This window comes from Rana temporaria, chromosome 3 (assembly GCF_905171775.1).
Source record: "Rana temporaria chromosome 3, aRanTem1.1, whole genome shotgun sequence".
NCBI lineage: Eukaryota > Metazoa > Chordata > Amphibia > Anura > Ranidae > Rana > Rana temporaria.
This window is the reverse complement of record NC_053491.1, coordinates 456,222,533-456,250,021: the sequence shown is the minus strand read 5'-3', so window position 1 is coordinate 456,250,021 and position 27,489 is coordinate 456,222,533. Positions and strand designations below refer to the sequence as shown.

Sequence of the window (27,489 nt, the reverse complement as noted above, 5' to 3'; positions counted from 1 at the left end):
CAGCTACATTTCCCAGCCAGCTTGTTCTGTTGAAAAACAACAAACTTACTGGCTGGATCACCAGATGAAAATAGAAGAAAGAAAGCCTAGGGGGGCGTGGCTTGATGGAGACGGCATAGAGAAGGAGAGATGGAGAAGCATAGAGGAGCTCTGCACACCCGGGGTCACACATACTCCTTTCCAGACGTTTTCCACTAACGATGGGCAGATCGGATAAGTCCATACCTGGTCCCAAACAGTACCGCTCATCATCCACACCAGGGACCTGCGGTATCCCGGAGCTATTCCAGTCCCGGAAACATCAGACCCCCGGTAGGTCTGCTGCATTCAGGATGGTGCTGACGGGACATGAGGCCGAGTATAGTGAGGACTCCCTGTCTGCATCAGAGGACATGGTAAGGGACACTGTTCCAACAGATCACCCATTTCAATGGTCAGAAATTACACAAATCGCAGCAGATATATAAAAAAAAAAACACATTCTCTAAGACCATCACTGAATTAAAAGCAGATATACTGTCCAGGGCTGTACTGGGAATAAAACACAGCCCTGGAAATAATTTCATACCAGCCCCATAGCAGCATTTTACCAGCCCAACAGCATAACATAATTTTTTTCTTGTTCATAGAAGGGAAAACCATGCATTTTATTTATTTTTTTGTTTACAAACTTTTATTGAAAAGGATAGACAGTGGTACAAATCCAAATATATATAAAAAGACAGTATAATTACAAAAGCTTCGGTAAGTCGGAGAACTGGAGAAAGTGCAGAGAAGGGCAACCAAACTGATAAGAGGCATGGAGGAGCTCAGCTATGAGGAAAGATTAGAGGAACTGAATTTATTCACTCTTGAGAAGAGGAGAATAAGGGGGGATATGATCAACATGTACAAATATATAAGAGGTCCATACAGTGAACTTGGTGTTGAGTTATTCACTTTACGGTCAACACTGAGGACAAGGGGGCACTCTTTACGTCTAGAGGAAAAGAGATTTCACCTCCAAATACGGAGAGGTTTTTTCACAGTAAGAGCTGTGAAAATGTGGAACAGACTCCCTCCAGAGGTGGTTCTGGCCAGCTCAGTAGATTGCTTTAAGAAAGGCCTGGATTCTTTCCTAAATGTACAGAATATAACTGAGTACTAAGATTTGTAGGTAAAGTTGATCCAGGGTAAATCCGATTGCCTCTCGGGGGATCAGGAAGGAATTTTTTCCCCTGCTGTAGCAAATTGGATCATGCTCTGCTGGGGTTTTTTGCCTTCCTCTGGATCAACTGTGGGTATGGAGTTGGGTGTATAGGATTTTACTGTGTTTTTTATTTTGTTTTTTTATTTTTTGTGGTTGGACTGGATGGACTTGTGTCTTTTTTCAACCTGACTAACTATGTAACTATGTAAGTCCATATCAGAAACAGAACCATTATATGACACAGCAACTCACTTGAAGGTAACAAGCTTCTTTTAAAAATGGGGGATAACATGAAAGACCATGAAGGATATTTAAGAATGGCTGTATTAAAAGGGGCATGTTATAATGATGGATTTAGATTGTGTTGAAAAAGAGAGGGGAATATTCAGACCAGGGGGACCATTTGTTGTTGAAAATGTGCATGGTGTTTTGTAGAGTATGGGATATTTTTTCCATCAAGTTTATCTCATTGATCCTGGGTTTGAGTGGGCCTAGGATAATTGTTGGAGATTTCCACTGAGATGCTATCAGCCAGTGTATGGCGACACAAATTGTATGGATGAGCCTCATATGGCATGTGGAAAGATCCGTGATTGGGGAAAAAAGTAAACAGTTCTGTATTGTTAGGACGATTGTTTTATCTGATATTTTGGAAGCGAGGCTTTCCAGCTGTGACCAAACGTTCTTGACCTTATCGCAGAACCAGAAAAGGTGGGGGAAAGAGCCTAAATCGTTACAACCTCTAAAGCACGAGGGGGAGACTGAGGGAAAAATGGTGTGGAGTTTGGTCGGGGTATAATACCATCTTATAAACACTTTTAGGGCTGTCTCCTTGATTGCGATAGATTTGGTGCATTTGTGTAAATTGATTATACAGTTGTCCCAATTTACTGAGGAGTATGTGAAGTTTAGGTCATGTTCCCATTTAAGCATATATGTTAATTTATTAGGCTCTGTGTTGTTGGTCAGGGTGATGTAAAGCTCTGAAATAAAACCTTTTTTCCTGGGAGAAACAAGACAGAGTTTTTCAAAATGAGAGGGAGATTGGGTGTTTGTAGTTTCGAAGTGAGTGTCAAAAAATTGTTTAATGAGGAGGAAATTATCGAATTCCGAGTCCGGGATCTGATATTTAGCTTTCAGAGACGAGAAGGGGATGAAGTTCATACCTACTATAAATTTGTTTAGTGAGGTGAGGTTATTAGTTATCCACCAAGTAAGATCTACTGGGGTATTTTGTTTAAATTTTGGGTCACCTAGAAATGTAGCAAACGGGGGGGATTTAGAGGTGAGATTATATTTTTCATTATGGAGTTTCCATAAGTGATAAGAGTGCGCTACTATTTGGTTTCGGGAGTTTAGGGTTGGAATTGAGATTTTGTTCCCCCAGAGAATACCCGAGCTGGTGAACGGAGTTATTGAGGATTTCTCAAAAACTATCCAGGGAATCTTGGACTGCGGGATGTGCCATTGTGCAATTTGGGTCCATCTTGCTGAAAGGTAATATAACCAAAGGTCTGGGAGGCCGAGGCCGCCAGACCTCTGGGATCTGTGCAAGATCTGTCTAGGAGAACGGGGATGAGAGTCTGACCAAACAAATTTATTAATATCTGATTGGAATTTGGTGATAAGAGATTTATTTATTCTGATGGGGAGTGCTCTAAATATATATGGTAATTTTGGGAGAAGTGTCATTTTAATCGCTGTGATTTTACCAAGGAATGAGATCTTAAAAGATTTCCACATTTTAAGTGTCGCTCTTAATTTTTGCATCATCGGGATGTAGTTTTTAACTGCAAGTTCACTGAGATTAGGGGTGAGGTGAATGCCTAGATATGGAAGGGAGTCTGGAGTGTAGGAGAAATCGAAGGTGGAGCGTATGGAATCTAATTCTAAGGGGGGGATATTGATGGGCATGCCTATTGATTTGGATACATTGACTGTGAGGCCTGAAATGGATGCGAAATTGTTGCGGGTTTGTAGTAGGTTAGGTAGGGTGGTTACCGGTTGTGTCAAGAAAAGTAGCATGTCATCCGCATACATGCTTAATTTATATGTGTTAGGGCCAGATGAGTAACCTTTAATTTCAGGATTGGTAAGGATTGCTGTGGAAAGTGGTTCTATTGCTAGAGCAAAAAGTAAAGGGGAAAGGGGGCAGCCCTGTCTAGTACCTTTGCCTACTTTAAAAAACTCTGAGTTACAGCCCGGGAGACGTATTCTAGTGGAGGGGTTATGGTAAAGTGAATGGAGTGCATGTAGGAATTCGCCAGTGAAGCCATATTTCTGCAGAACACTGTCCAAGAATGACCAATGGACACTGTCGAAGGCTTTGTTTATGTCAAGGCTGAGCAACAGAATTGGGTTGGAATGTAAATTGGCGTCCTGAACTATATTCGTGACTAGCCTGATATTGTCTGTAATTTGTCTTCCTGGGATAAAGCCTGATTGGTAGGGGGAAATAAGAGTGGGGATGATAGAAAACCATGCATTTTAAAGCACATTGAAAGAGTGTATTATACTTACCAGTGCCCATCATTGCAGCCTCACCAGAACTTGTCTTATTTTAAACACTTTATAGTTATGTCCCCACTATGATTGTTACCATATACTTATATATTTTGGTGGACCTTTATACATATAATTTTTTCCTGCAGTATAGGTATTCGAGAGGGTTTTTATCCTCATCTCTATATGCTTTATACATCCGTGATGGGGATGGCTATTTTCCCTTTCCCCCTCACGCTGCGGAGATATATACACATTTTTAACAAATAATTTTTAACTTGTAATGATATATGTATTTTTGCCTGGTGTGTAGCGGTTATACATTATTTAATCTTCAATTTTAGCCATTCTTTATCATCTAGTCGCCATGTAGATGTTTATCTTTGAATTATATCTTCAGGTGGAGATGTGCCATTCCAATGCAGTGCGTCCTATTAGATAGCTACAATATGCATAGCATTTGGACTTCAACAAAATGGCGGCGATACTATTTCCGTTTTTTCAGATACATAAACAATAGAATGACCGCCAATCAGATGCCCCAGATGAAGACACGTGACCCCGTGTCGTAACACGTAGGGATTGGCATACACCTGGAGTGACGTAAGCCGGCGCTGTGGACGCCGCTCGTTTTAAAATTGCTGCACGTTTGTAGTTTTAGATGTAAGCACAGGTCTTTTCCTCTAATAAATTTTACCCTGGTTTACTGTACTTCACTATCGGAGGCTCCTCTCTGTTCTCTCTTATTTACATTTTGGGCGGAGTACTGTATGGATCTGTGAAAGAGACGCGGTGCCAGCTCAAGGGGTGGACGGACAGGAATTATCCATAGAGGACTGCAACTGTGTGAGAGATTGGATGCTCATTTATATCTGCCTGGAGGTAAGAGGCTTGTGAGCCTAGTGAAGGATATGATCCATCACCTGCTTGTCATTATCTAAATACTGGATTCAGCATTATTTAGCATATCATCTGGCAGCTCTCATCCTTTTAATATATAACTTGAGGACTTTATTTTGCTTTTTTGCACACCATTCATTTAACCATTTATTTGGTTCTTAGTTTGGACTTCTTATTGCACTTCTATTTTGATGCACTATTTGAGTGTGATAAGCTCTCTTATATTACTTTATTGCATGGACTACTTATTCCAATATTTATTCACACTTTTTTATTGTGTTTTATTTTTGTGTGTCACAGCGTTGTGAGATACGTTGCACAGAATCAGCCTCACCAGTGCCCGCCAATGCAGCCTCCCTAGTGCCCATCAATGCAGCCTCACCAGTGCTCATCAATGCAGCCTCACCAGAGCCCATAAATGCAGTCTCACCAGTGCCCCATAGTGCAGCCTGATCATATATAGTGCACACGGTGTATAGGGACATACAGTGTAAAACATTGTTGTATTTCCCCACCTAGGGTAAATACAATCGGGTGCAATGGTCTGCAGGCTCCGTAAATAAATGCACATTTTTTTTAACGAAAGAGAGAAAGAAATCCAGCACCTTAATTCTTCCGCCCCACTGCCGTTCTCCCTCTGCCCTTAGGCATGTCACTCCGCAGGAGTCAGTTCAGTGGGCGGTGCCGCATCTGGAAGAGGAGCCTTTGCATTGGAAAAGGCGTCTGCCGCCACTGTTCTTCACAGTGGCGTCACTAGGGTTGGTGTCACCTGGTGCGGTAAAATATGGTGTCACCCCCCCCCCCCCCCCCCAATAACATTTTTCAAATATTTTTTACCCTACTGTTTGCTCTCTGTTCTCCTTTCTTCCCCTTTTCTCTCTCTCCCTATCCATCTTTCTTGTTCGTTCTATCCTTTCTTCTTTTTCTTCATTTTTCTTTGTCCCCTCCCCCACCTCTCTTTCTCCAGAACCGGAATTCACATCTCAGGAGCCTATAGGCCAGGGGCGTACCTAGAGCATTTGGCACCCAGGCCGGATCCAATATCTGGCACCCCCCCCACGTTAAAATGTAAAAACACCCCACTGTGCCCCCTGCATACCTCTGCATCCTTCAATATCTTTTTTTTACTACTGTGTACCCCTCTCCACAACTGCATCACTGGACCCCTTTACATTGCACAGCACCCTGCATCAATGGACCCCTTTACATTACACATCCCCCTGCATCACTGGACCCTTTTACACTACACAGCCCTCTGCACCCCTTTACAATACACAGCACCCTGCATCACTGCACCCCTTTTACATTACACAGCCACCTGCACCTCTGGACCCCTGCATGTTACACAGACCCCCCTTCAGTGCAGACACCCCCTCAGTGCAGACACCCCCCCTCAGTGCAACCCCCCCTCAGTGCAAACCCCCTCGGTGCAACCCCCCAGTGCAAACACCCCCCCTTAGTGCAAACCCCCCCTTAGTGAAAACCCCCTCAGTGCAAACACCCCCTTAGTACATCCCCCCCACCCCTTCAGTGAAATCCCCCCAGGTGCAAACACCCCCCTCCCCATTCATTAACTCAGATCATCGCATGCAGCGCCACGGCACATGGACAGAAGGTCCCCTCGGCCCCTCCCCCTCTGTACACACAAACAGAGAGGAGTGGGCTGTGCCTGTGTGCCGACTGCCGACCACCGCTAACAGCCCGTGGCTGTGAGAGGAGGGGATGGATGGTGCTGCGGTGTCACCCCGCAACCCCCCTCCTCTTGTACCGTGGCGCTCGGCACTCCGATTCCGCTGCGTTTATCGCTGCAGTCGCGGGGGGGAGCCGGCCCCCCCACATGTCAGCAAAAAAAAATGTTTTTTTTTTTTAAATCGGGATGGTGTCACCCCTCTAGTGGGTGTCACCCGGGGCGGCCCGCACCCCCCTAGCAATGCCTCTGGTTCTTCAAATCACAGAAGCAAGCTCCCCTAACCCAAGTTCCTAGCCCCAGGGCACTGAGAGCAGTTGGCCTACCAGGAAATTTCCCACTATTCCGGTAAGCCAGTCCGGCCCTGATACTGTCTCTTTCTGACCACATTACACACACCGAGAGATCTGTTGCTAAAACAGACAGAACTGTGACACACTTTGGAAAATGTGGTATTCTCTCATGCAAATCATCTGATTCTCATGAACAAACATCTGGAAGATCTAGATATTAGGTGACAGAGAAAAAACATCAGAGTTAAAAGTATGCCTGAACCTGTAGAGCCTGCACAAATTAAACTGCTGGAACATCCCAAGGATACAGACATAGGCCGGATTCACAAAGCACTTACGCCAACGTATCTCTCGAGATACGCCACGTAAGTGTAACTATGCGCCGTCGTATCTGTGCGCCGTGCCCACAATCTGAGATACACCTAAAAATAGGCTTCCTACGACCGACGTAACTTGCCTACGCCGTCGTATTGTGGGCGCATATTTACGCTGGGCGCATTTGCCGCTCCCATTGATTTTCTATGCACATATGCAAATGAGGGAGATACGCCGATTCATGAACGTAGTTGCGCCCGGCGCATAATATACACGGTTTGCGTAAGTCGTACGTCCGGCGTAAAGTTATTCCCCATATAGGAGGCGCAACTCATGCAAAGGTATGGACCAGGGAACACAAGCCGTTGTATCTTTTGTCGTTTACATTGTACGTGAATATGGCTAGGCGTAGGTTACGTTCACGTCATAGGCAGTGATCCGTCGTATCTTAGGGAGTAGTTCCGACGTGATTCTGAGCATGCGCACCGGGAAGCGCCCACTGGACGGCGCATGCATCGTTCATTTTAAGTACTTCTATGGCGCTTGGCCCATCATTTGCATGGGGTCACGCCTCATTAGCATGGCTCACGCCCACTTCCACCTACGCTGGCTTACCCTGAGGAAACCCAGCGTAGATTTGAGAGCGAGCGGGAGCGAGTGCTTTGTGAATCCAGTGCTTGCCTCTGTGCGCTCTGTCGGTGTAGCGTATATTAGATACGCTACGCCCGCATAAATATGCGCCGATGTATGTGAATCCGGGCCTATAACTCTAACTGACTAGCCTGCCTGCCTGCCTGCTCTATCTAACTCCAAAAAATGACTCTCTCCCTCTCTCTCTCTGTCTCTCTCTGTAAACCACCAACACACTACACAAGGCCGACTTCCAGGCAGCATTATATAGTGTGGGGCGTGTACTAAACCCCCTGAGCCATAATTGGCCAAAGCCACCCTGGCTTTGGCCAATTATGGCTCTCCGTTTTTTACGCGCTGTGATTGGCCAAGCATGCGGGTCATAGTGCATGCTTGGCCAATCATCAACCCGCAATGCACTGCGATGCCGCAGTGAATTATGGGCCGAGACACGTCACTCGAATTTGGCGCGAACGGCCCAAAACTTTCGTAATTCGACGAACGATCGAACAATACGAAGCTCATCCCTACTTGTCACAGAATTCAAGGAAGGAAATGTGTGGGGATCTTTATAAAGTAAGTAGCTTCAAGACTATTTAGATTATTAAGAGTAGGCTGGAAATAATTGGGATTCAATGTGAAAATAAATAAATGATTTTTGCCCAGAGATATGTAACATTCTGACACTCACCAGGCGGGGATATATCTATGATATTCTCACAATAAGTCCCGTAGAACATGTCTGGACAAATACACTTTATTCCGTCATAGGTAGGGGTGCAACGGATCAAAAAACTCACGGTTCGGATCGTTCCTCGGATCAGGAGTCACGGATCGGATCATTTTTCGGATTGGCAAAAAAAAAAATCTCCCCCACTGTAATATCCACATCTCCCCCCCCCACCGTTCAACCCCCCCACCAACTATAGTACCCCCTCGGTGCAAACACCCCCCCTCCTCTCAGTACAGAGACACCCCCCCTCCTCTCAGTACAGAGACACCCCCCCTCCTCTTAGTACAGAGACACCCCCCCTCCTCTTAGTACAGAGACACCCCCCCTCCTCTTAGTACAGAGACACCCCCCCTCCTCTCAGTACAGTGACACCCCCCCCTCCTCTCAGTACAGTGACACCCCCCTCCTCTCAGTACAGTGACACCCCCCCTCCTCTCAGTACAGTGACACCCCCCCTCCTCTCAGTACAGTGACCCACCCCTCCAGATAGTACCGACAGACACTACCTCCCCCCCTCGGGCAAGACACCCCCCCCTCAGGTAGTACAGACACTCCCCGAGCGGTGTGTCCCACAAGTGCGGGCTCCTCCTCTGTGGGTGTAAACAGAGGAGGGCCGCCGCTGGGTGTACCAAGATGGCCGCAGCTCCGGAGCTAGGCCGAAGCCGCGGCCTTTCCTAATGTTATTCCTGCAGCTCCGAAGCTAGACCAAAGCCGCTGCCTTTCCTAGCGTTATGGTCGCGGCTCCGGAGGTAGGCCGAAGCCGCGGCCTAGCTCCGGAGCCGCCGCCGTAACATTAGGAAAGGCCGCGGCTTCGGCCTAGCTCCGGAGCCATGGCAATCCGCGGATCACAGTGTGTTTTCCGATCCGAAGGGGGTGACCCGTTCGGATCACGGATCAACTGTGATCCGTTGCACCCCTAGTCATAGGTACCTCCATTTTTGCAATCTGTCGAAGAAAATTTAAAAGTCAGAAAAGAAAAATAAATGAACAATTATCATACAATTATTGAACTTATTTTCTAAATAGGTTCCTTTAAGCTAGTGCATTGTTGGTTCACTTACCTTTTCCTTCGATTTCCCTTCTAAATGTTTTTTTCTTTGTTTTCTTTGTCTGAATTTCTCACTTCCTGTTCCTCCTCAGTAAGCTGTTCTGGTTGACTAACCCACATGGATGATGGGGGAAAGCTTACTAAGGAGAAACAGGAAGTGAGAAATTCAGACAAAGAAAAAAAAACATTTAGAAGGGAAATCGAAGGAAAAGGTAAGTGAACCAGTGCCAGTAGAACTGGTACCAGTAGTAATCAGTGTGCGCTCCTAGCAGTAGGACATGTGGCTCCTGGCCCCGGATAGGCAGGGTTCTTTCAACTCCCCTGCCACAGCTCCAAGGACCAGCGTTTCTGCCTTCCCCTCCTGAGGGCCTGGTATGCTCCTGGAGGGGGAACCCATGTTGTTTTTTTATTAAAAATTTGGCATTAGGTTCCCCCTCCTGGAGGCGACTTCAAGTCGCGTTGTAAGTCGCCCCAAGTCACGCTAAAGTCGCCCCAAGTCACGCTGTGATTCATACTTAAGTCATGTCCAAGTTGCCTCCCAAAGTCGCGCTGAAAGTCGTGTTGCCCCTGTGTCAATGGGCTCTCAGTGTCTCTCTAGTGCAGATGGCATGCTCTTTGATATGTGTGACACCACAGTGTCTACTCACAGGGCATAGTGAGTACGGAGTGACATAATTCAAGGAGGTAAATGCATGGGGCTTTTCATAAAGTAAGTTTACAATATTGTTCAGATTAATGTGAGTAGGCTAGAAACAACTGAAAATCAATGTAGAAATACATTATTTTCAAAAATATGTGCCTTTTTTCCTGTAGAAGTGAACATAGGCCCAGATTCTCGTAGATGGGCGTAAAACTGCGGCGGCGTAACGTATGTCATTTACGTTACGTTGCCGCAAGTTTTACAGGCAAGTGCTTTATTCACAAAGAACTTGCCTGTAAAGTTGCGGCGGCGTAGCGTAAATCCCCCGGCGCAAGCCCGCCTAATTCAAATGAGCCGGGTAGGGGGCGTAGAGCATTTAAATTAGGCGCGTTCCCGCACCGAACGTACTGCGCATGCGCTGTCCCTAAAATTTTCCGACATTTACTGCGACATGCGCTAAATGACGTCGCAAGGACATTATTGGTTTTGACGTGAACGTAAATGGCATCCAGCCCCATTCACGAACGAATTACACAAACGACGTAAATGTTTAAATTTCGACGCGGGAACGACGGCCATACTTAACATTGGTTGCCCCTCATATAGCAGGGGCAACTTTACGCCGCGCAAATCTAACGTAAACGTTGTAACTTCACTGCGTCGACCGCGCATTCGTTCGGGAATTCGTATATTTTGCTAATTTGCATACTCGACGGGGAAAACGACGGAGGCGACACCTAGCGGCGAAAAAAAAATTGCATTTAAGATCCGACAGCGTAAGAGCCTTACGCCTGTCGGATCTAATGGTTATCTATGCGTAACTGATTCTAAGAATCAGTCGCATAGATATGACGGCCCAGATTAGGACTTACGACGGCGTACATTGCGTTGCGCCGTCGTAAGCCCTTTGAGAATCTGGGCCAAAGCCTTTAAAGTGAAACACATAGGGCTACAAATACTTACAAGTGGTTGGCATAGTAGTAGTTGTAGCAGTTGTAATTGTTTTAGCAGTAGTTTTAGCTGCAGTTGTTGTAGAAGCTCTGGTACTAGCAGTAGTTTTAGCTTCAGTTGTAGTATAATCTTTGGTACTAGCAGAAGTTTTAGCTGCAGTTGTAGTAGAAGCTCTGGTACTAGCAGTAGTTTTAGCTGCAGTTGTTGTAGAAGCTCTGGTACTAGCAGTAGTTTTAGCTGCAGTTGTTGTAGAAGCTCTGGTACTAGCAGTAGTTTTAGCTTCAGTTGTAGTATAATCTTTGGTACTAGCAGAAGTTTTAGCTACAGTTGTAGTAGAAGCTCTGGTACTAGCAGAAGTTTTAGCTACAGTTGTAGTAGAAGCTCTGGTACTAGCAGAAGTTTTAGCTACAGTTGTAGTAGAAGCTCTGGTACTAGCAGTAGTTTTAGCTTCAGTTGTAGTAGAAGATTTGGTACTAGCAGTAGTTTTAGCTGCAGTTGTTGTAGAAGCTCTGGTACTAGCAGTATTTTTAGCTGCAGTTGTTGTAGAAGCTCTGGTACTAGCAGTAGTTTTAGCTGAAGTTGTAGTAGAAGCTCTGGTACTAGCAGTAGTTTCAGCTGCAGTTGTAGTAGGAGTTTTTGTGGTTGCAGTGGCTAAAGTAGTTTCAGCTGCAGTTGTAGTTGAAACTGTGGTAGTAGTGATAGATCCAGCTGAAGTTGCAGAGTTAGTCAATGTAGTCATAGGAGTGTCAACTGCAGCTGTAATAGGAGTTGTAAAAGGCACAGTAAAGTTAACTGTGGTTGTAGGAGGGGTTGTGGTATAAGCAGTAGTAGTTCCAACTGCAGTTGTAATCAGAGTATGAGCAGTAGATTCAACTGGTGTGGCAGTAGAAGGGGTTGTGCTAGTAGCTACAGTTTCAACTGCAGCTGTAATAGGAATTGTGGTAGTCACAGATGATGTTGCAGTGGGAACTGCAGTAATAGTAGGAGCTGTAGCTGCAGTTGTAGTAGAAAACATAGTAGCAGCAGTTACAACTGCAGCTGTAATAGGAGTTGTGTTAGCTACAGTAGTTTCCGTTTTAGTGGTAGTAGGGGTTGTAGAGGTAGGAGTAAGAGTTTCAACTGCAGTTGTAATAAGAGCACTAGTAAATTCATTGTGTGTTGTAGTTATAGTTGTGGTAGTAGCAGCAGTTTCAACAGCAGATGTAACTGGAATTGTTGTAGCCACAATCATTTCAGCTGTAGTTGTATTTGAAATCAGAGTATGAGCAGTAGATTCAACCGGTGTTGCAGTAGAAGTTGTAGTAGTAGCTACAGTTTCAACTGCAGCTGTAATAGGAGCTGTGGAAGTCACAGCTGATGTTGCAGTGGGAACTGCAGTAATAGGAGTTTTGGCTGCAGTTGTAGAAGAAGTTGTACTAGTAACAGCAGTTTCGGCTGCAGTAGAAGACACAGTAGCAGCTGTAATAGGAGTTGTGTTACCTAAAGTAGTTTCAGCTTTAGTTGTAGTAGGGGTTGTATTGGTAGGAGTAAAAGTTTCAGCTGCAGTTGTAGTTGTAATCCGAGCACTAGTAAATTTATCTTGTGTTGTAGTTAGAGTTGTGGTAGTAGCAGCAGTTTCAACTGCTGGTGTAATTGGAATTGTTGTAGCCACAATAATTTCAGCTGTAGTTGTAACTGGGGCTGATGTAGCAGTTGTAGTTTCTGTGGCAGTTGTAGTTAAATTCAGGCTAATAGTTGTAATTTCTGCTGGGTTTGTGGTAGGAGTTGTAGTAATAACAGCAGTTTCATCTGCAACTGTAATATGAGTTGTAGTAGCTAAAGTAATTAAAGCTGCAGTTGGAGCAGAAATCATTGCAGTATTATCTCCATCTACAGCTGTACTAACAACTATGGTAGTAGCAGTAAACTCAGCTGCAACTGTGTTAAAAGTTGTAGTAGCAAGAGTAGATCCAGTTGAAGTTGCAGAAGGAATAATAGTAGTAACAGAAGCCAGGGTTGTATTTATTGTCTCAGGAGCAGTTGTATCCGGGTGAAGTGATGTGTCTGCTGTTGTATCAGTCATGGTAGGTGTTTCTGGTGTTTTAGTTGTAGTATCAGTTGTGGTTGATATTTTTGATAGAGTTGTTTGTGGAACAACTGCTGTTACAACTGTAGTTTTAGATACACTGGAAAACTCAGTTGTGCTTGTTTCAGGAGCCATTGTTGTTTCTGCTGTTGTGTCAGCAACGGTTGTTAAATTTGCCGCAGTTAGGTCAACACCAGGTGATGTTTCTGTTGCCAGGTCAGACAAAGTGGACGTTTCTGCTTTTTCGGTTCTTGTATAAAGTAAGGTGGACATATCTACTGTAGTTGTCCCAGGGACAGATGTTGTTTCAACAGTGGCATTAGTCATAGCAAGGGTTTCTAAAGTAGTTGTAGCTATTAGGACTGTGGTTTCAGCTGATGCATTAAGGACAGTTGATACATCTGATGTAACTGTGTCAGGAGCGAGAGTTTCTACTGTTGTATCAGGCACAGTCACTACTGTACTCTTTTCTAAAGCCAGTGTTGTATTTGCTGTTGTGTCAGGAATAGTTCTTGAAACTGGGGTAGTTGTGCCTGGGTGGAGTGTTGTATCTGCTGTTGTGCCAGGAATATGGGTTGAATCTGCTGTAGTTGAGTCTGGCTGGAGTGTTGTATCTGCTGTTGTGCCAGGAATAAGGGTTGAATTTGCTGTAGTTGGGTCTGGGTTGAGTGTTGTATCTGCTGTTGTGCCAGGAATACGGGTTGAGTTTGCTGTAGTTGGGTCTGGGTGGAGTGTTGTATCTGCTGATGTGCCAGGAATAAAGGTTGAATCTGCTGTATTTGTGTCTGGGTGGAGTGTTGTATCTGCTGTTGTGCCAGGAATAAGGGTTGAATCTGCTGTAGTTGGGTCTGGGTGGAGTGTTGTATCTGCTGTTGTGCCAGGAATAAGGGTTGAATCTGCTGTAGTTGGGTCTGGATGGAGTGTTGTATCTGCTGTTGTGCCAGGAATGAGGGTTGAATCTGCTAGAGTTGGGTCTAGGTGTAATGTTGTATCTGCTGTTGTGCCAGGAATACGGGTTGAATCTGCTGTAGTTGGGTCTGGGTGGAGTGTTGTATCTGCTGTTGTGCCAGGAATAAGTGCTGAATCTGCTGTAGTCGTGTCTGGGTGGAGTGTTGTATCTGCTGTTGTGCCAGGAATAAGTGTTGAATCTGCTGTATTTGTGTCTGGGTGGAGTGTTGTATATGCTGTTGTGTCAGGAATAAGTGTTGAAACTGCTGTAGTTGTGTCTGGGTGGAGTGTTGTATCTGCTGGTGTGCCAGGAATAAGTGTTGAATCTGCTGTAGTTGTGTCTGGGTGGAGTGTTGTATATGCTGTTGTGCCAGGAATAAGTGCTGAATCTGTTGTAGTTGGGTCTGGGTGGAGTGTTGTATCTGCTGCTGTGCCAGCAATAAGTGCTGAATCTGTTGTAGTTGGGTTTGGGTGGAGTGTTGTATATGCTGTTGTGCCAGGAATAAGGGTTGAATCTGCTGTAGTTGGGTCTGGATGGAGTGTTGTATCTGCTGTTGTGCCAGGTATAAGTGTCAAATCTGCTGTAGTTGGGTCTGGGTGGAGTGTTGTATATGTTGTTGTGTCAGGAATAAGTGTCGAATCTGCTGTAGTTGGGTCTGGGTGGAGTGTTGTATATGTTGTTGTGTCAGGAATAAGTGTCAAATCTGCTGTAGTTGGGTCTGGGTGGAGTGTTATCTCTGCTGTTGCGTAAGATGTAGCTGATGTTTCTGTTTTTTCAGTTGATGTATCAAGTATGGTGGCTGTAGCTGATGTTGTTGATTCAGAAACAAGCGTTGTTTCTGTTGTTGTATCAGACATGCTTGACACTTTAGCTGTGGTTGCCTCAGAAGCCAGTGTTATGTTTGCTGGTGTCTCAGGAACGGTTGTAAAATCTGCTGTGGTGGTACCAGCTGGAGTTGTTGTTTCTGCTGTTGGTTCAGATCGGGCAGATGTTTCTGTTTTTTCAGTTGTTGTACCAAGTAGGGTTGTCATACCCGTTGTAACCATTTCTGTCAACATTGTTTCAGCTGTTGTATCATAAACACTTGACACCGCAGCTGTGGTTGTTTCAGAAGCCAGGGTTGTATGCACTGTTGTCTCAGGGACAGTTGTTAAAACATCTGTAGTTGTGTCTGGGGGTAGTGATGTTTCTGCTGTTGCGTCAGAGGTGGCAAATGTTTCTGCTATTTTAGTTGTATCAAGTACAGTTGATAAAGCTGATGTAGTGGTTTCTGGAATGATTGTTATTTCTGCTGTTGTATCAAATACACTGGACAGTTCAGATGTGCTTGCTTCGGGAACCAATGTTGTTTCGGGAATTATTGTTAAATCTGCTACAGTTGTGTCAACACCGGGTGAGGTTTCTGGAGTTGTGTCGGACAAAGTAGAAGTTTCTGCTGTTTCAGTTGTTGAATCCAACACAGTTGTTTTATGTGGTGTAGTCTCAGGAATAAATGTTGTTTCAACAGTTGTATCAGACATAGTATGAGTTTCTACAGAAGGTGTAACTGTACCTCTTGTTTTAGCTGATGTATCAAAGACAGTTGATACTTCGGATGCAGTTGAGCCAGAAACAAGGCTTTCCTTTGTTGTTTCTACTGTTGTATATGATGCAGGCTCTACATCTGCTGTGCTTGTTTCAGAATTCAGTGTTGCCTCTGCTGAGGTGTCAGGAACAATCGTTGTTTCTGTCGTTGCACCGGACACACTTGATACCTCAGGAGTCGTTTCAAAAGCCAGTGTTGTATCTGCTGTTGTCCCAAGAACAGTTGTTAAATCATCTATAGAGGTGTCAGGGAGAAGTGTAGTTTTTGTTGTGGATTCAAACACAGTCGATGTTTCTGTTTTTTCAGCTGTGTCAAGTACGGTGGTTATATATAATGTGGCTGTCTCAGGAACAAGTGTTGTCTCTGTTGCTGCATCAGTTGTAGGTATTACAACTGAAGTTTCAGCTGGTGTATCAAGCACCGTTGTTAAATCTGGTGTAGCTGTGCCAGGAGCAACAGTTTCCTTTGTTGCTTTTGCTGTTGAATCAAGCGTACTTGACACAGCAGCTGTGGTCGTTTCAGAAACCTGGTTTGTATCTACTGTTGTCTCAGGAACAATTGTTAAATGTACAGTAGTTGTATCAGTTCCGAGTGATGTTTCTGCATTAGACGTAGTAAATGTTTCTGCTTTTTCGGTCGTAATATCAAGTATAGTTGGTATATCTGATGTAGCTGTTTTGGGAACAAGTGTTGTTTCTGTTGTTATTTCAGATATGCTTGACAACTCATTTGTGCTTGTTTCGGGACCTGGTGTTAAATCTGCTACCGTTGTGTCGACCCTAGGTGAAGTTTCTGGTGTTCTGTCGGACAAAGTAGATGTTTCTGCTTTTTCAGTTGTATCGAGTACAGTAGAACTTTCTGGTGCAGTTGTCTCAGGAGCAAATGTTTCCAAGGTTGTATCAGGCAAAGTGTGTGTTTCTTCAGTCAGTGTAACCATTAGGACTGTTGTTTCAACTGAAGTATCAAGGACAGTCGACACTTCTATTGCTCCTGTTTCTGAATCTAGTGTTGTTGTATCAGCTGGGGTGTCAGCAAGACTTGTTAATTCCACTCTAGTAGTTTCAGGGTAAAGTGATGTCTCTGATGTAGTATGAGACATGGTAGACATTTCAACTTTTACAGTTGTTGTATCAAGTGTGGTAGTTTCAGAAACAGGTACACTTGAAACATCAGCCATTGCTGTTTCTGAAGCCAGTGTTATGTCTGCTGTTGTCTCAGGAATATTTGTTAAGTCTGATGTAATTGTTTTTGGAACAATTGTTGTTTCTGCTGTTGTTTCAGATATGCTGGACAACTCAATTGTGCTTGTTTTAGGAACCAGTGTTTTTTCTTCTCCTGTTTCAGAAACTGTTGTAAAATATGTTGCAGTTGGGTGATCAATGGTTGAGGTTTCTGTTGGCATGCCAGGCAAATTAGATGCTTCTTCTTTTTCAGTTGTATCGAGTACAGTAGATGTTTCTGGTGTAGTTGCCTCAGGAGCAATTGTTTCTACAGTTGTATCAGGCAAAGTGTGTGTTTCTTCAGTCAGTGTAACCATTAGGACTGTTGTTTCGACTGAAGTATCAAGTGCAGTCGACAATTCTATTGCGTCTGTTTCCATTTCTACTGTTGTATAAGCTGTGGTGTCAGCAAGAGTTGGTAATTTGGCTGTAGTAGTTTCAGGGAGAAGTGATGTCTCTGATGTTGTATGAGAATTGGTAGACATTTCAGGTTTTACAGTTGTTGTATCAAGTGTGGTAGTTATATCTAATGTGGTTAATTCAGAAACAGTCACACTTGACAACTCAGCCAATGTTGTTTCTGGTGTTATATCTGCTGTTGTCTCAGGAACATTTGTTAAGTCTGATGTAACTGTTTTTGAAACAATTGTTGTTTCTGCTGTTGTTTTAGAAATGATGGACAACTCAGTTGTACTTGTTTCAGGAACCAGTGTTTTTTCTTCTTCTGTTTCAGAAACTGTTCTGAAATCTGCTGCAGATGAATGATCAATGGTTGAGGTTTCTGTTGTCATGCCAGGCAAAGTAGATGTTTCTTCTCTTCCAGTTGTATCAAGAACAGTAGATGTTTCTGGTGCAGTTGTCTCAGGAGAAAACGATTCTACAGTTATATCAGACAACGTGTGTGTTTCTTTAGGCGGTGTAACTATTAGGACTGTTGTTTCCTTTGAATTATCAAGGGCAGTTGACATTTCTATTGCGCCTGTTTCAGAATCTAGTGTTGTATCAGCTGAGGTGTCAGCAAGAGTTGATGATACCGGTGTAGAAGTTTCAGGGTGAAGTGATGTCTCTGATGTTGTATGAGACATGGTAGACATTTCAGCTTTTAGAGTTGACAATTCTATTGTGTCTGTTTCAGAATCTAGTGTTGTATCAGCTGAGGTGTCATCAAGAGTTGGTAATTCGGCTGTAGTAGTTTCAGGGAGAAGTGATGTCTCTGATGTTGTATGAGACATGGTAGACATTTCAGCTTTTACAGTTGTTGTATCAAGTGTGGTAGTTATAGCTAATGTGGCTGTTTCAGAAACAGGTACACTTGACAACTCAGCCATTGTTGTATCAAAATCTGGTGTTATGTCTTCTGTTGTCTCAGGAACATTTGTTAAGTCTGATGTAACTGTTTTTGAATCAATTGTTGTTTCTGCTGTTGTTTCTGATATGCTGGACAACTCAGTTGTGCTTGTTTCAGGAGCTGGTGTTTTTTCTTCTCCTGTTTCAGAAACTGTTGTAAAATCTTCTGAAGTTGGGTCAACACTGGTTAAAGTTTCTGTTGGCATGCCAGGCAAAGTAGATGTTTCTGCTTTTTCAGTTGTATCGAGTACAGTAGATGTTTCTGGTGTAGTTGTCTCAGGATCAATCATTTCTACAGTTGTATCAGACAAAGTCTGTGTTTCTGCTGTTGGTGTAACTATTAGGACTGTTGTTTCGACTGAAGTTTCAAGGGCAGTCGACACTTCTATTGCGTCTGTTTCAGAATCTAGTGTTGTATCAGCTGAGGTGTCATCAAGAGTTGGTAATTCGGCTGTAGTAGTTTCAGGGAGAAGTGATGTCTCTGATGTTGTATGAAACATGGTAGACATTTCAGCTTTTACAGTTGTTGTATCAAGTGTGGTAGTTATAGCTAATGTGGCTGTTATAGAAACAGGTACACTTGACAACTCAGCCATTGTTGTATCAAAATCTGGTGTTATGTCTTCTGTTGTCTCAGGAAGATCTGTTAAGTCTGATGTAACTGTTTTTGAATCAATTGTTGTTTCTGCTGTTGTTTCTGATATGCTGGACAACTCAGTTGTGCTTGTTTCAGGAGCCGGTGTTTTTTCTTCTCCTGTTTCAGAAACTGTTGTAAAATCTTCTGAAGTTGGGTCAACACTGGTTAAAGTTTCTGTTGGCATGCCAGGCAAAGTAGATGTTTCTGCTTTTTCAGTTGTATCGAGTACAGTAGATGTTTCTGGTGTAGTTGTCTCAGGATCAATCATTTCTACAGTTGTATCAGACAAAGTCTGTGTTTCTGCTGTTGGTGTAACCATTAGGACTGTTGTTTTGACTGAAGTTTCAAGGGCAGTCGACACTTCTATTGCGTCTGTTTCAGAATCTAGTGTTGTATCAGCTGAAGTGTCATCAAGAGTTGGTAATTCGGCTGTAGTAGTTTCAGGGAGAAGTGATGTTTCTGATGTTGTATGAAACATGGTAGACATTTCAGCTTTTACAGTTGTTGTATCAAGTGCGGTAGTTATAGCTAATGTGGCTGTTTCAGAAACAGGTACACTTGACAACTCAGCCATTGTTGTATCAAAATCTGGTGTTATGTCTTCTGTTGTCTCAGGAACATTTGTTAAGTCTGATGTAACTGTTTTTGAATCAATTGTTGTTTCTGCTGTTGTTTCTGATATGCTGGACAACTCAGTTGTGCTTGTTTCAGGAGCCGGTGTTTTTTCTTCTCCTGTTTCAGAAACTGTTGTAAAATCTTCTGAAGTTGGGTCAACACTGGTTAAAGTTTCTGTTGGCATGCCAGGCAAAGTAGATGTTTCTGCTTTTTCAGTTGTATCGAGTACAGTAGATGTTTCTGGTGTAGTTGTCTCAGGATCAATCATTTCTACAGTTGTATCAGACAAAGTCTGTGTTTCTGCTGTTGGTGTAACTATTAGGACTGTTGTTTCGACTGAAGTTTCAAGGGCAGTCGACACTTCTATTGCGTCTGTTTCAGAATCTAGTGTTGTATCAGCTGAGGTGTCATCAAGAGTTGGTAATTCGGCTGTAGTAGTTTCAGGGAGAAGTGATGTTTCTGATGTTGTATGAAACATGGTAGACATTTCAGCTTTTACAGTTGTTGTATCAAGTGTGGTAGTTATAGCTAATGTGGCTGTTATAGAAACAGGTACACTTGACAACTCAGCCATTGTTGTATCAAAATCTGGTGTTATGTCTTCTGTTGTCTCAGGAACATCTGTTAAGTCTGATGTAACTGTTTTTGAATCAATTGTTGTTTCTGCTGTTGTTTCTGATATGCTGGACAACTCAGTTGTGCTTGTTTCAGGAGCCGGTGTTTTTTCTTCTCCTGTTTCAGAAACTGTTGTAAAATCTTCTGAAGTTGGGTCAACACTGGTTAAAGTTTCTGTTGGCATGCCAGGCAAAGTAGATGTTTCTGCTTTTTCAGTTGTATCGAGTACAGTAGATGTTTCTGGTGTAGTTGTCTCAGGATCAATCATTTCTACAGTTGTATCAGACAAAGTCTGTGTTTCTGCTGTTGGTGTAACCATTAGGACTGTTGTTTCGACTGAAGTTTCAAGGGCAGTCGACACTTCTATTGCGTCTGTTTCAGAATCTAGTGTTGTATCAGCTGAGGTGTCATCAAGAGTTGGTAATTCGGCTGTAGTAGTTTCAGGGAGAAGTGATGTTTCTGATGTTGTATGAAACATGGTAGACATTTCAGCTTTTACAGTTGTTGTATCAAGTGTGGTAGTTATAGCTAATGTGGCTGTTTCAGAAACAGGTACACTTGACAATTCAGCCATTGTTGTATCAAAATCTGGTGTTATGTCTTCTGTTGTCTCAGGAACATTTGTTAAGTCTGATGTAACTGTTTTTGAATCAATTGTTGTTTCTGCTGTTGTTTCTGATATGCTGGACAACTCAGTTGTGCTTGTTTCAGGAGCCAGTGTTTTTTCTTCTCCTGTTTCAGAAACTGTTGTAAAATCTTCTGAAGTTGGGTCAACACTGGTTGAAGTTTCTGTTGGCATGCCAGGCAAAGTAGATGTTTCTGCTTTTTCAGTTGTATCGAGTACAGTAGATGTTTCTGATGTAGTTGTCTCAGGATCAATCATTTCTACAGTTGTATCAGACAAAGTCTGTGTTTCTGCTGTTGGTGTAACCATTAGGACTGTTGTTTCGACTGAAGTTTCAAGGGCAGTCGACACTTCTATTGCGTCTGTTTCAGAATCTAGTGTTGTATCAGCTGAGGTGTCATCAAGAGTTGGTAATTCGGCTGTAGTAGTTTCAGGGAGAAGTGATGTCTCTGATGTTGTATGAGACATGGTAGACATTTCAGCTTTTACAGTTGTTGTATCAAGTGTGGTAGTTATAGCTAATGTGGCTGTTTCAGAAACAGGTACACTTGACAACTCAGCCATTGTTGTATCAAAATCTGGTGTTATGTCTTCTGTTGTCTCAGGAACATTTGTTAAGTCTGATGTAACTGTTTTTGAATCAATTGTTGTTTCTGCTGTTGTTTCTGATATGCTGGACAACTCAGTTGTGCTTGTTTCAGGAGCCGGTGTTTTTTCTTCTCCTGTTTCAGAAACTGTTGTAAAATCTTCTGAAGTTGGGTCAACACTGGTTAAAGTTTCTGTTGGCATGCCAGGCAAAGTAGATGTTTCTGCTTTTTCAGTTGTATCGAGTACAGTAGATGTTTCTGGTGTAGTTGTCTCAGGATCAATCATTTCTACAGTTGTATCAGACAAAGTCTGTGTTTCTGCTGTTGGTGTAACCATTACGACTGTTGTTTCGACTGAAGTTTCAAGGGCAGTCGACACTTCTATTGCGTCTGTTTCAGAATCTAGTGTTGTATCAGCTGAGGTGTCATCAAGAGTTGGTAATTCGGCTGTAGTAGTTTCAGGGAGAAGTGATGTCTCTGATGTTGTATGAGACATGGTAGACATTTCAGCTTTTACAGTTGTTGTATCAAGTGTGGTAGTTATAGCTAATGTGGCTGTTTCAGAAACAGGTACACTTGACAACTCAGCCATTGTTGTATCAAAATCTGGTGTTATGTCTTCTGTTGTCTCAGGAACATTTGTTAAGTCTGATGTAACTGTTTTTGAATCAATTGTTGTTTCTGCTGTTGTTTCTGATATGCTGGACAACTCAGTTGTGCTTGTTTCAGGAGCCGGTGTTTTTTCTTCTCCTGTTTCAGAAACTGTTGTAAAATCTTCTGAAGTTGGGTCAACACTGGTTAAAGTTTCTGTTGGCATGCCAGGCAAAGTAGATGTTTCTGCTTTTTCAGTTGTATCGAGTACAGTAGATGTTTCTGGTGTAGTTGTCTCAGGATCAATCATTTCTACAGTTGTATCAGACAAAGTCTGTGTTTCTGCTGTTGGTGTAACCATTAGGACTGTTGTTTCGACTGAAGTTTCAAGGGCAGTTGACACTTCTATTGCGTCTGTTTCAGAATCTGGTGTTGTATCAGCTGAGGTGTCATCAAGAGTTGGTAATTCCGCTGTAGTAGTTTCAGGGAGAAGTGATGTCTCTGATGTTGTATGAGACATGGTAGACATTTCAGCTTTTACAGTTGTTGTATCAAGTGTGGTAGTTATAGCTAATGTGGCTGTTTCAGAAACAGGTACACTTGACAACTCAGCCATTGTTGTATCAAAATCTGGTGTTATGTCTTCTGTTGTCTCAGGAACATTTGTTAAGTCTGATGTAACTGTTTTTAAATCAATTGTTGTTTCTGCTGTTGTTTCTGATATGCTGGACAACTCAGTTGTGCTTGTTTCAGGAGCCGGTGTTTTTTCTTCTCCTGTTTCAGAAACTGTTGTAAAATCTTCTGAAGTTGGGTCAACACTGGTTAAAGTTTCTGTTGGCATGCCAGGCAAAGTAGATGTTTCTGCTTTTTCAGTTGTATCGAGTACAGTAGATGTTTCTGGTGTAGTTGTCTCAGGATCAATCATTTCTACAGTTGTATCAGACAAAGTCTGTGTTTCTGCTGTTGGTGTAACTATTAGGACTGTTGTTTCGACTGAAGTTTCAAGGGCAGTCGACACTTCTATTGCGTCTGTTTCAGAATCTAGTGTTGTATCAGCTGAGGTGTCATCAAGAGTTGGTAATTCGGCTGTAGTAGTTTCAGGGAGAAGTGATGTCTCTGATGTTGTATGAGACATGGTAGACATTTCAGCTTTTACAGTTGTTGTATCAAGTGTGGTAGTTATAGCTAATGTGGCTGTTATAGAAACAGGTACACTTGACAACTCAGCCATTGTTGTATCAAAATCTGGTGTTATGTCTTCTGTTGTCTCAGGAACATCTGTTAAGTCTGATGTAACTGTTTTTGAATCAATTGTTGTTTCTGCTGTTGTTTCTGATATGCTGGACAACTCAGTTGTGCTTGTTTCAGGAGCCGGTGTTTTTTCTTCTCCTGTTTCAGAAACTGTTGTAAAATCTTCTGAAGTTGGGTCAACACTGGTTAAAGTTTCTGTTGGCATGCCAGGCAAAGTAGATGTTTCTACTTTTTCAGTTGTATCGAGTACAGTAGATGTTTCTGGTGTAGTTGTCTCAGGATCAATCATTTCTACAGTTGTATCAGACAAAGTCTGTGTTTCTGCTGTTGGTGTAACCATTAGGACTGTTGTTTCGACTGAAGTTTCAAGGGCAGTCGACACTTCTATTGCGTCTGTTTCAGAATCTAGTGTTGTATCAGCTGAGGTGTCATCAAGAGTTGGTAATTCGGCTGTAGTAGTTTCAGGGAGAAGTGATGTTTCTGATGTTGTATGAAACATGGTAGACATTTCAGCTTTTACAGTTGTTGTATCAAGTGTGGTAGTTATAGCTAATGTGGCTGTTTCAGAAACAGGTACACTTGACAATGCAGCCATTGTTGTATCAAAATCTGGTGTTATGTCTTCTGTTGTCTCAGGAACATTTGTTAAGTCTTTTGTAACTGTTTTTGAATCAATTGTTGTTTCTGCTGTTGTTTCTGATATGCTGGACAACTCAGTTGTGCTTGTTTCAGGAGTCTGGGTTTTTTCTTCTCCTGTTTCAGAAACTGTTGTAAAATCTTCTGAAGTTGGGTCAACACTGGTTAAAGTTTCTGTTGGCATGCCAGGCAAAGTAGATGTTTCTGCTTTTTCAGTTGTATCGAGTACAGTAGATGTTTCTGGTGTAGTTGTCTCAGGATCAATCATTTCTACAGTTGTATCAGACAAAGTCTGTGTTTCTGCTGTTGGTGTAACTATTAGGACTGTTGTTTCGACTGAAGTTTCAAGGGCAGTCGACACTTCTATTGCGTCTGTTTCAGAATCTAGTGTTGTATCAGCTGAGGTGTCATCAAGAGTTGGTAATTCGGCTGTAGTAGTTTCAGGGAGAAGTGATGTCTCTGATGTTGTATGAGACATGGTAGACATTTCAGCTTTTACAGTTGTTGTATCAAGTGTGGTAGTTATAGCTAATGTGGCTGTTATAGAAACAGGTACACTTGACAACTCAGCCATTGTTGTATCAAAATCTGGTGTTATGTCTTCTGTTGTCTCAGGAACATCTGTTAAGTCTGATGTAACTGTTTTTGAATCAATTGTTGTTTCTGCTGTTGTTTCTGATATGCTGGACAACTCAGTTGTGCTTGTTTCAGGAGCCGGTGTTTTTTCTTCTCCTGTTTCAGAAACTGTTGTAAAATCTTCTGAAGTTGGGTCAACACTGGTTAAAGTTTCTGTTGGCATGCCAGGCAAAGTAGATGTTTCTACTTTTTCAGTTGTATCGAGTACAGTAGATGTTTCTGGTGTAGTTGTCTCAGGATCAATCATTTCTACAGTTGTATCAGACAAAGTCTGTGTTTCTGCTGTTGGTGTAACCATTAGGACTGTTGTTTCGACTGAAGTTTCAAGGGCAGTCGACACTTCTATTGCGTCTGTTTCAGAATCTAGTGTTGTATCAGCTGAGGTGTCATCAAGAGTTGGTAATTCGGCTGTAGTAGTTTCAGGGAGAAGTGATGTTTCTGATGTTGTATGAAACATGGTAGACATTTCAGCTTTTACAGTTGTTGTATCAAGTGTGGTAGTTATAGCTAATGTGGCTGTTATAGAAACAGGTACACTTGACAACTCAGCCATTGTTGTATCAAAATCTGGTGTTATGTCTTCTGTTGTCTCAGGAACATCTGTTAAGTCTGATGTAACTGTTTTTGAATCAATTGTTGTTTCTGCTGTTGTTTCTGATATGCTGGACAACTCAGTTGTGCTTGTTTCAGGAGCCGGTGTTTTTTCTTCTCCTGTTTCAGAAACTGTTGTAAAATCTTCTGAAGTTGGGTCAACACTGGTTAAAGTTTCTGTTGGCATGCCAGGCAAAGTAGATGTTTCTGCTTTTTCAGTTGTATCGAGTACAGTAGATGTTTCTGGTGTAGTTGTCTCAGGATCAATCATTTCTACAGTTGTATCAGACAAAGTCTGTGTTTCTGCTGTTGGTGTAACCATTAGGACTGTTGTTTCGACTGAAGTTTCAAGGGCAGTCGACACTTCTATTGCGTCTGTTTCAGAATCTAGTGTTGTATCAGCTGAGGTGTCATCAAGAGTTGGTAATTCGGCTGTAGTAGTTTCAGGGAGAAGTGATGTTTCTGATGTTGTATGAAACATGGTAGACATTTCAGCTTTTACAGTTGTTGTATCAAGTGTGGTAGTTATAGCTAATGTGGCTGTTTCAGAAACAGGTACACTTGACAATTCAGCCATTGTTGTATCAAAATCTGGTGTTATGTCTTCTGTTGTCTCAGGAACATTTGTTAAGTCTGATGTAACTGTTTTTGAATCAATTGTTGTTTCTGCTGTTGTTTCTGATATGCTGGACAACTCAGTTGTGCTTGTTTCAGGAGCCAGTGTTTTTTCTTCTCCTGTTTCAGAAACTGTTGTAAAATCTTCTGAAGTTGGGTCAACACTGGTTGAAGTTTCTGTTGGCATGCCAGGCAAAGTAGATGTTTCTGCTTTTTCAGTTGTATCGAGTACAGTAGATGTTTCTGATGTAGTTGTCTCAGGATCAATCATTTCTACAGTTGTATCAGACAAAGTCTGTGTTTCTGCTGTTGGTGTAACCATTACGACTGTTGTTTCGACTGAAGTTTCAAGGGCAGTCGACACTTCTATTGCGTCTGTTTCAGAATCTAGTGTTGTATCAGCTGAGGTGTCATCAAGAGTTGGTAATTCGGCTGTAGTAGTTTCAGGGAGAAGTGATGTCTCTGATGTTGTATGAGACATGGTAGACATTTCAGCTTTTACAGTTGTTGTATCAAGTGTGGTAGTTATAGCTAATGTGGCTGTTTCAGAAACAGGTACACTTGACAACTCAGCCATTGTTGTATCAAAATCTGGTGTTATGTCTTCTGTTGTCTCAGGAACATTTGTTAAGTCTGATGTAACTGTTTTTGAATCAATTGTTGTTTCTGCTGTTGTTTCTGATATGCTGGACAACTCAGTTGTGCTTGTTTCAGGAGCCGGTGTTTTTTCTTCTCCTGTTTCAGAAACTGTTGTAAAATCTTCTGAAGTTGGGTCAACACTGGTTAAAGTTTCTGTTGGCATGCCAGGCAAAGTAGATGTTTCTGCTTTTTCAGTTGTATCGAGTACAGTAGATGTTTCTGGTGTAGTTGTCTCAGGATCAATCATTTCTACAGTTGTATCAGACAAAGTCTGTGTTTCTGCTGTTGGTGTAACCATTACGACTGTTGTTTCGACTGAAGTTTCAAGGGCAGTCGACACTTCTATTGCGTCTGTTTCAGAATCTAGTGTTGTATCAGCTGAGGTGTCATCAAGAGTTGGTAATTCGGCTGTAGTAGTTTCAGGGAGAAGTGATGTCTCTGATGTTGTATGAGACATGGTAGACATTTCAGCTTTTACAGTTGTTGTATCAAGTGTGGTAGTTATAGCTAATGTGGCTGTTTCAGAAACAGGTACACTTGACAACTCAGCCATTGTTGTATCAAAATCTGGTGTTATGTCTTCTGTTGTCTCAGGAACATTTGTTAAGTCTGATGTAACTGTTTTTGAATCAATTGTTGTTTCTGCTGTTGTTTCTGATATGCTGGACAACTCAGTTGTGCTTGTTTCAGGAGCCGGTGTTTTTTCTTCTCCTGTTTCAGAAACTGTTGTAAAATCTTCTGAAGTTGGGTCAACACTGGTTAAAGTTTCTGTTGGCATGCCAGGCAAAGTAGATGTTTCTGCTTTTTCAGTTGTATCGAGTACAGTAGATGTTTCTGGTGTAGTTGTCTCAGGATCAATCATTCCTACAGTTGTATCAGACAAAGTCTGTGTTTCTGCTGTTGGTGTAACTATTAAGACTGTTGTTTCGACTGAAGTTTCAAGGGCAGTCGACACTTCTATTGCGTCTGTTTCAGAATCTAGTGTTGTATCAGCTGAGGTGTCATCAAGAGTTGGTAATTCGGCTGTAGTAGTTTCAGGGAGAAGTGATGTCTCTGATGTTGTATGAGACATGGTAGACATTTCAGCTTTTACAGTTGTTGTATCAAGTGTGGTAGTTATAGCTAATGTGGCTGTTTCAGAAACAGGTACACTTGACAACTCAGCCATTGTTGTATCAAAATCTGGTGTTATGTCTTCTGTTGTCTCAGGAACATTTGTTAAGTCTTTTGTAACTGTTTTTGAATCAATTGTTGTTTCTGCTGTTGTTTCTGATATGCTGGACAACTCAGTTGTGCTTGTTTCAGGAGCCGGTGTTTTTTCTTCTCCTGTTTCAGAAACTGTTGTAAAATCTTCTGAAGTTGGGTCAACACTGGTTAAAGTTTCTGTTGGCATGCCA

At 42.6% G+C, this 27,489-nt stretch overlaps 1 protein-coding gene across 1 annotated transcript in view; it reads right to left on the bottom strand.

Moving 5' to 3' along the window:
• The window catches only part of LOC120930574 (mucin-19-like), a 40,443-nt gene extending 12,958 nt beyond the window's left edge, over nucleotides 1-27,485 (bottom strand). The window contains exon 1 of the mRNA XM_040341749.1: nucleotides 10,901-27,485. Coding sequence (XP_040197683.1) covers nucleotides 10,901-27,485 — 16,585 coding nt within the window. The remainder of the gene's footprint in view (nucleotides 1-10,900) is intronic.
• Between the last annotated feature and the right edge of the window lie 4 nt (nucleotides 27,486-27,489).